Source organism: Babylonia areolata, chromosome 1 (genome assembly GCF_041734735.1).
Source record: "Babylonia areolata isolate BAREFJ2019XMU chromosome 1, ASM4173473v1, whole genome shotgun sequence".
NCBI classification, from domain to species: Eukaryota; Metazoa; Mollusca; class Gastropoda; order Neogastropoda; family Buccinidae; genus Babylonia; species Babylonia areolata.
Window position 1 is genome coordinate 15,271,269 of NC_134876.1, and position 10,000 is coordinate 15,281,268.

The 10,000-nt window shown below is 41.2% G+C and overlaps 1 protein-coding gene across 1 annotated transcript in view; it reads right to left on the bottom strand.

Annotated features, from left to right (window-relative positions):
• LOC143291297 (neuronal acetylcholine receptor subunit alpha-10-like) overlaps positions 1-4,381 on the bottom strand; it is a 268,633-nt gene extending 264,252 nt beyond the window's left edge. The window contains exon 1 of the mRNA XM_076601149.1: positions 4,257-4,381. Within this exon, the coding sequence (XP_076457264.1) occupies positions 4,257-4,359 (103 nt within the window). The 5' untranslated portion in view covers positions 4,360-4,381. The remainder of the gene's footprint in view (positions 1-4,256) is intronic.
• Between the last annotated feature and the right edge of the window lie 5,619 nt (positions 4,382-10,000).

Below are 10,000 nucleotides of genomic sequence, written 5' to 3' on the forward strand. Positions count from 1 at the left end.
TCTTTCTTTTTTTGTGCCTGAGATTTTATTTGTTTTCCTATAGAAGTGGAGTTTTCTACATAATTTTCCCAGGGATAACCCTTTTGTTGCCGTGGGTTCTTTCTTTTATGTCCTCTAAATGCATGCTGCGCAAAGGACCTCGGTTTATCGTCTCATCCGAATGACTAGCGTCCAGACCACCACTCAAGGTTTAGTGGAGGGGGAGAAAATACTAGTGACTGCCGGTGTGATTCGAACCAGTGCGCTCAGATTCTCTCGCTTCCTAGGCGGACGCGTTACCTCTAGGCTATCACTCTACACAGCGTGTTGGTGTGTGTAGTGGCAAGGGCGGAACGTGTGTATGGAGCAAAGTTGGGAAGGTGCGTCGGTACTGCAGGGGAAGGGAGGGACGGTCGGGAGGAAGGAGTTAAACGTGATTCCGGGTACTGCAGGGGAAGGGGGGGGGAACGGTAGGGAGGAAGGAGTTAAACGTGATTCCGGGTACTGCATGGGAAGGGAGGGACGGTAGGGAGGAAGGAGTTAAACGTGATTCCGGGTACTGCAGGGGAAGGGAGGGACGGTTGGGAGGAAGGAGTTAAACGTGATTCCGGGTACTGCAAGGGAAGGGAGGGACGGTCGGGAGGAAGGAGTTAAACGTGATTCCGGGTACTGCAGGGGAAGGGAGGGACGGTAGGGAGGAAGGAGTTAAAAAGTGATTCCGGGTACTGCATGGGAAGGGAGGGACGGTCGGGAGGAAGGAGTTAAACGTGATTCCGGGTACTGCATGGGAAGGGAGGGACGGTAGGAGGAAGGAGTTAAACGTGATTCCGGGTACTGCAGGGGAAGGGAGGGACGGTAGGGAGGAAGGAGTTAAACGTGATTCCGGGTACTGCATGGGAAGGGAGGGACGGTAGGGAGGAAGGAGTTAAACGTGATTCCGGGTACTGCATGGGAAGGGAGGGACGGTAGAAGTTAAACGTGATACCGGGTACTGCAGGGAGGGACGGTCGGGAGGAAGGAGTTAAACGTGATTCGAACCATCATGCTGAGAGCTTCTCACTTCAAGGCAAGTTCAGTGTGTGATTGGAAAGGACGCCGCTTTTTCTCTTTCGTTTTCAGAACTTGTGAATCCAGTTACTTCTTTGTTGGACCAGAAAAAAACAAAACAAAAAACAAAAGGGGCATATTTAAGTTGAAAGAAAAAGTGTACGCATCAGCAAAATTGTCCATTTTAAAACATCAATTATAGGATTGACACCAGTGTTGCCACTTCTTATGTAAACTGGAGTGCTGAAGCTGCACAAAACCTTTCGATTCGTCGCATATTGAACAGTAGCCAGACAAGGATCCAAATACATCTTCTTGAACTCAGACGCGTACAGTGTTTCCATTGATTATTATGACCTGTACGATGTTTTCTATCAGTGTAGTACTTTGAATGATGCATCTTAGTCCTGTGAAAAGTTACCGTACTTCATCCTTGTTCGATATTTCGTTCTCTTCGGGAAATTAATTTTCCCCTCCATTATATTATATCATATCATATTCTGTTCTGTTCTGTCTATACTTGTTTGAGAGTGAGGGTATGCCGATCACGGCACCTGGTGGGTAAAGAGTTGAGATTTTTTTTCCAATCTCCCACGTCAGCAGATGTGCACATCTGCCTGCTGGAACGATCAGCCTGCTTAAACCACCACCCCACCCCAAACACAAATACAGTTATAAAGGTTAAGAGGTTAACCAAGACTGTTTTCTGGCGTATTCTCCATTACATTATGAAAAAGCAAGGACATCTGGGCCTGGATTTAATATTTAATCTCTCTTTCTCTCTCTCTTTATATATATATATATATATATATATATATATATATATATATATATATATATATTAGATATACAGATAGACATACAAGACAAAACAATTCTAAAAATAGATAGCTGCATAGGTGAGTTTCAGAACGTACAACTGAAATCAAAATGAAAGGAAAGAAAATTTAATGAAAATGATAATGCTAATAATAATGCTAATAATGCTAATAATGCTAATAATAATAATAATAATAATGACATTTTTTATATAGCGCCTTCAAAAGCTCAAGGCGCAAAGCTTAAAACACTACTGAATAGATAAAAAAAAGAGGAAAATATGTAAACATAAAAACATTAGTAAATACCAGAAATAAATCGATGGATAAATAAGTACACATTTATATATATAAAAAAAATAAGTATAGACAGATAAAGAGACATATACATGAATGCACAGGTGAAACATAAGATAATAAACGCAAGCTTAAAACTTCGCAGTGGCTTAAAACAAATATGTATGAATAGTAAATATATATTAAACAACAACAACGACAACAAAAACAACTTCAGGCTAAAAGCGCTGTAGACACTGTTCTCCCGAGTATGTATTGTGTTGTATTGTATTGTATTGTATTGTATCGTATTTTTCGTTTTGTCACAACAGATTCCTCTGTGTGAAATTCGGGCTGCTCTCCCCAGGGAGAGCACGTCGCTACACTGAGAGCGCCACCCATTAAAAAAAAAAAAAATCCTGCCTGCAAGCTTTTTTTTTTTTTTTTTTTTTTTTTTTTTTTTTTTTGCTTTCCTATCGAAGTGGATTTGTAACTACAAAATTCTGCCAGGGACACAAACCCTTTTATTTTTTTTTGCCGTCGGTTCTTTGGGTTCTATGTACGTCCAGTATATATACATTCGACTGTGGGCTGTCATGTCCTTGGCAGAGACGACAGTAAAAAGGAATCTAATTCCATTGGTGTATTCTCCATTTGAACCTGTGCCAAGTGTCAGGCAAGAAAAAAAAGAAGAAAAATATATACATATGAAGAAAACCGTTTTGTTCCCCTGTTGTTGTTGTTGTTGGGTATTGGATGAAAGTGAAGAGTTATTGTGGCTTTGCACGCATCGCTGAGGAAGCGGGACAAATAACGAAAGAAAGAAAAGCTGAAAGAAATTAAAACAGAAATGGAGAGATAGAAAGACGGAAAGATCCGGATCAATGTTCTGATAGATAGACAGACAGGATAAGAAGGAGAGAAAGAGAGAGAGAGAGAGAGAGAGAGAGAGAGAGAGAGAGAGAGAGAGACAGACAGACAGACAGACAGACACACAGACAGACAGACAGAGAGGATAGAACAAGATTACAGTTTGACGGCGGTAATGTTGTTGATGGTGATGATGATGATGATAATTATGGGCAGTTTGGTGGATAGATAGATATTTAGATAAACAGAAAGATAAACGGACAGGCAGATACATTAATATGTAAATGACATACAGACATAAAGACATTTTAAAGACAGATACACACACACACACACACACACACACACACACACATATATATATATATATATATATATATATATATATATATATATATATATATATATATATATACACACACATAATGAACACATTCATACACTATACACACATCCATACTTTGTCAATTCCATATTTTTCTTTTCACTTCTTGAAGTACTTGACAAATACACACAAAACATAAATTCTTACCAATGCTAACCCTAAACGTCATAATCATACAATACTTCTTATGCTTCGCCTTGCTAAATACATAAAATGATGATATTAACCATGATAAACAAACAATTGATTTTACATTTCCTCTCCTTAAGTCAGTAACAACAAGGAAATACATTTATACAATGGCAGACGGCAATACAGTGATAAGTAAAAAATAACAAACAAACAAACAAACAAAACAACAAAAAACCGAACAACAACTAAAAAAGAAAAAAAAGAAGAAAAACAAAAGAAAGAGAATAATTAGAAAGACATGAACAAAGACAGAACAGCAAGAAACGAACGCACGGATGAACAAACGGATAAAATTCATCTATAAATGAGAGGGCCGACGTAAAAAGATTGATGACAAGACATACACGCAACACACGGGAGAAGTGAAACACACACACACACACACACACACAGAGGCACGCACGCACGCACGCACACACACACACACACACACACACACACACACACACACACACACACACACACACACACTATATATATATATATATATATATATATATATATATATATATATGCAAATAAATGATTAAATAAGTAAATAAATAGATAAATGAATATACACACATACATACAAACATACATTTATACATACATATACAAATATAAGAGTGAGTGAGAGAGATAAACTAATTATTCTACTTATTCATTTATCTACCTATCTATCTATCTATCACGAGATCGTGTCTTACCTGTGGACGGAGGTCCGACGCAGATGCTGAAGAGGAGCAAGAGAAGGAGAAGGAGGCCTCGCCTCCCTCTCCCCCACCCTGCTGCGGACAGGTGAGCTTCCATTATGCCGTTACCTGCCAACCGCCTGGCGCATGGCAGCCGCTGCTGTCACGACCGGTCACCTCCACTGTCCTGGGGTTCGATCCCCCTGACAACCTGATCCAGTCCTCCACAGTTAAACTGCAGTTCGCATCTCTGCTGGTTGCTTGCTTGCTTGCTTGCTTGCTTGCTGCTGCTCTCACGTTTCTGCTCACATCTTTCGTTTCCTTTTTTTTTTTTCTTGCGTTCAGTTTTCTGTTTTCGTGTGTTTCAGAGCTTCACAAAGGTATAGACCAGGATGATGTGTTGGTCACACAGAACAAAGGAACACACTGAAGGGAAAAAAAAGAAAAAAAAAAAGAAAAAGAAAAGAAAAAAAGAAAAAAAGAAACCGAGCAATATCAAGGTTTTTCACTTTTAAAAAAAGTGTCCTTTTTTTCTATCCTAATAGAAGTACGTTTGACTACATCTCGATATTTACAGGTTCACTTGCACAAGCAACAACAACAACAACGACACCAACAACAACGAAAAACAGATTCTGAAGCTTGCAGTCTCCAAGTGACAACAGGCAATCGTAAAGTAGCAGTAGAGTGCGGATGGCAGGCCAACAATCAAAAAGCAGGGGTAGTAGTGGGGAAGGTCTCAGAGCCCAAACGGCTGGGCGAGGCGCGGCGAGAAGTGGCGAGAGTGAGACGGCCGCTTGGGTGGTGGCACACAGCACGGCGTCATCAGGACACGGGCCGTGCAGAGAGGGAGAGAGAAAGGCGAGGTAGGCAGACAGAAGACGACGGGGACGGGAGATGTGTGTGTGTGGGGTGGGTGGGGTGGGGGTGGGTGGGGGTGGGGGAATGGGGGGTGGAGGACGGGGGGTACTGGGGGGAGGGGAGTGGACGGAGAAGGGAAGTGGTGGGAGGTAGAGAGGAGGGGGATCGATGCTGCGCCAACGTCCCCGCGTCCCTCGTGCCGCAGATCCCTGATGCCTCAAGACCCCGACCCCTCCTCCACCCAAACCCTCTTCGCTCACCCCTACCTAGGAGAAACTGGGGAGGGTGTTGGTGGTGGTGGACGAAGGTGATGTATGTTTCGATCGTCTACTTTGTTGTTGTTTGGTGTTGTTCTAGCTTTCTGGAAGTGGCGTCACACTGTGTAAAGTGCTGGCTTCCTGTGGTGAGATCACTCCCTTCGAGGTGTGGGGCCAATTGGCGGTGTCAGGCTTCACTGGTTCTCAGGTCCGTGGTGCCCTGCTGTCCGTGGTGGTCCCCTTCTCCAGCAACACCCCCCTGCCGGCTGGCGCTCCTGTAATTTCCTTTGAAGTGTGATGCCGTTCCGGGGATAACACAGTTTCACCTCCAGCCACTCCTCTCTCTTCCTTGTCTGTCTCACTCGTCAAGCCTCAGTATTGGGAGACCTGTCGATGTTCCCAACTTGTGCTTTCTGTAAACTGGGACAACGCTTTTTTCTTCCACACAAACATATTCGATCTTCTTGAAGACACGCCTCACCAGTTCCCCAGCCCTGCCTAGAAAATAAACAACGATTTTCTTTTTCAACGCCGATTCCAGTCAGGTTGTTTGGTAGAAAACCTTAGGATATAGTTTTGATCCATAGGAATGCAAAGTTTTGTGAGTGTTGTTGTGTTTTGTAACAGGAAACAAGTTTGGAACCAAAAACAAGCTTAGATTATATATCAAAATTGACTGATGAATTGCACGTATCGACGTCAGCTGAAGCAGAATCAATCGCTGAAGGTTTGGAGGAGTTGACTAACATGTCCTCTAGGATACAGAGACGGCCTTCAAGACAAAAAAAAATGCACCTGGTATTCTGAATCCTTGACAAAAACGTACATATAAATACAGTGTTCCACTCTTCCAGCGGATCGATAGGGACAGCACTTTCTTGAGCTGATTCGTTGATGTTAATACCTGTTTTCTATGCACACAGTTATTCACATTAATTTTGATCCTTTTCTTTCAGACGTCTGGAAGAAAGAGTTGAATTTGCCTTTTATTCGTTTTTTTTATGATCCTGTCAAATTCAATGTCCGTTACTTGTAACAGATTCACATACGAAATCAGAATTAGTGTGCAATGCAAAGAGATCCTGCTGTCTTGCAACAATTAGAACTCTGTACGAAAGATCATTGGTTCTTTTCGAACACACGCGGACCATTTGTCATACTCTCCTGTTGTTATATGGACACGGCATTAATTCTGACGGACATGACCTGAATTGTAATGAGCATCACCTCAGCAGTGAGTTGAACGGGCACACAGGGCGGAAGGCCTTTCTCGGCACCATCGTTGAAGCGGAGTGTTGGTCTTTTTGGTTCCGATAACCACAGTGATGTAACATTGGTCTTCTTGTCATCCCGATTTACTCTGTCTGCGTGCTTGCTATCTGAAACACATCATCATCATCATCATCATCATTATTATTATTATTATTATTATTATTATTATTATTATCTTCACGATCATCATCATTATCGTCATCATCACTGATCACCATAATAACAATACCGGTGATAACATTGCTTTCTTGAGGGTGAACGTGGGATGAAAATTTGATCTGGTGTCTGATTTGCGATTAAAGGTAAAAATATTGAATTGAAAAAACTAAAACAACCCCCCTCCCCCCAAAAAAACAAACAAAACAAAACAAACAAAAAAACTCACACACAGACGCACAGACACACACACACACACACACACACACACACACACACACACACACACACACACACACACTAAAAGCGCCAGCAACATCTAATAGAATGCGCAATGCAGCATCGTGAATGACGTTTGCTAACTGCTTTCTTTTGATAACGTAGTTATAGCGATCCAGTCTTCATAATTATTATACATTCATAATTATTCATAATTATTATACATTCATGTTAATCGACAGCGAAATGAATAATCATAAGAAAACGCAAAGCCGTTATTCCCAATTAATGTGAAGATCGTTTGTACGTGAATATCCGTACTGCACTGTTTATGCATCATTACGCTTCACTCTTTCAACTCAGCTCAACTCAACCTCCTACACAGCTAAACCCCGGCCTTGCTCTTTTGGAGACTGGTGAAGCATCTGCCGATGTCGCTAGAATGATTCTTTTGTTGTTGTTGCTGTTGTTGTTGTTTCTTTTCTTCCCCTTGCAGAGTAGGTTATATTAGTCAAGAAACACATGTAATCATATTCCACATTTGAGTCAACACTATAGCAAAGATACGTAACCAGATTCCAGCAAAACCAGTGAAGCATTACACAGTTGAATCTGCTTCAACGAAAAAAAAAACCCAAAAACAAAACAAAAACAAAAACAAAAAACAACAACACATGAACACTGACTATCGCTTCACTGAAGTTATATCATTCATCAACTGCAACCGATTTTTTTTTCATTCTGCATATTCCCTACCTCAACACGTACAACAACAACAGACAACCAGCCAGCCAAACAGACAGACAGACAGACAGACAGACAGACATGAACATAATTATAACCCCTGTCACTATACTACAAAACAGCAACATGATCTTCTCCTGAGGTATTGAGACATCTAGAATGATTTTTACTGGGGGTCACATGCAAGAGAGGGCACCGGACAACTGTCTGCTGAGTGATGTCCGTCAGTGATGTTAGAGATGCAAGTTCTCAACAAGAGTCAGTTTCAGTTTCAGTAGCTCAAGAAGGCGTCACTGCGTTCGGACAAATCCATAAACGCTACACCACATTTGCCAAGCAGATGCCTGACCAGCAGCGTAACCCAACGCGCTTAGTCAGGCCTTGAAAAAAAAGTGAATAAATAATAGATAAATACATAAAAGGTGAATAAATAGTAGATTAAAAAACAAAACAAAAACAAAAAAACCCCCAAAAAACAACCAAAAACTACTATCACTACTAATATGTATGAGGCGCAAAAACGTGATGAAGTCGACCATAAGCGTACATAAATAAGTAAATAAATGAATAAATAATAATTATAATAAAAAAGGTAATAATAATAATAATAATAATAATAATAATAATAATAATAATAATAATAATTATAATTATAATTATAATTGATCAATCAATAAATAAATAAATAAATAAATAAACAAATACATAAATAAATAAATAAATAAATAAATAAATAAATAAATAAATAAATAAATAAATAAGACAACAATGATGATAAATAAGCAAATAAATGTAAAACATGGAGACGCACATTCACACGTACACCGACATATGCATAACATATATGCACCAAACATGCAGTTTCACAGATATGAAAGCACAGTCAAATACACATAAACGTACATGAGCTCCAACACACACACACACACACACACACACATTACCCTGCACCTCCTCTACCTCCTCCTCCACACACTCATTTCTAGGCTACGTATCGCAGCTTCCACTGCACACACACACACACACACACACACACACACACGCACACGCACGCACACACACACACATACACAGATGAACACTTACTTGTACAAGCACACACACATACGCCCATATCCCCCACCCCCAACCCCACACACATATATACTAAGATATATATATATATATATATATATATATATATATATATATATATACCCGCACGTTCCAATATCCCGTTGCTCCCAAAGTGTAGGCATGCATACACTCACATACCTCATCCTCTACCCTCCCTCCCCCCCCGCACCCCCCCCCCCACCTTCACACACATACACACACACATACGCACGTGCACAGAACTCTCCTGACACTTGTGTACACTTACACCCTCGCGCATGCAGAAACGCACTCAAACACACAGACCCACACATACACACAAACACACACATACACACACGCACAGAAGCTGCCACTGATTGGCCGCAAGAGGGATGGGAAAAGATCTCTGATGCCAAGAACGTGGCGTCTAGTGTGTTGCTCAGTCTATTGTATTTGGAAAAGCCCACAGAGACTCTGTTCCGTTTTGAAGAAATTTGCGCAATGTTGGTTTGGAAATGATGCCGATATTTGATTTGCAAAGCACCGTGCTCTACCATTCTTGTTAGCCTTTCGGCCGCTCCCTCTCTGCTTTTATTTCTTTGAGGCGATCGATGGTGTGATGGCCTTGTACCTGTTCTTTTTGATATTCTTTGACTTTTCTGAGGATTTCCGATTTTCCTAGATGTAGGCCGCTCGTTGGTGTTGCGTTACCAACAAGTCTGTCAGCTCGCTCATTTCCCTTAGCACCTGCATGTCCCGGGCAGTATGACCATGTGAGTTTTTTAATCTGAAAGTTGCGCATTGCCTTATGCCACTCTGGGCTTCCCATTCCGTTTTCAGTTTTCTGTATGAGGTTCATTGAGTCGGTTAGAATCATGGCATGTTGGTTTCCGGGCATATGGATGGACGATAGCCACTAGAGGGCATGTGTCACAGCTTCAACTTCCATCGTTAGGCTGGAGGTTGTGACTTTGTAGGCAGCATTCTCTTCCCTAATTGTTTTTCAATTTTGTTTCGCAGTGAATCCCCAACCGGATTGATCTTTGGTGACTGAGCCATCTGTGTATATGATGATGTCCTCTTCTTTACTGTTTTCTTCTATGAGTAGCTTCACTTCCGCATCAGTTTTGCCCTCTGGCCATTCCCGACAATGTCTTCCTAGAGTGGGTGAAA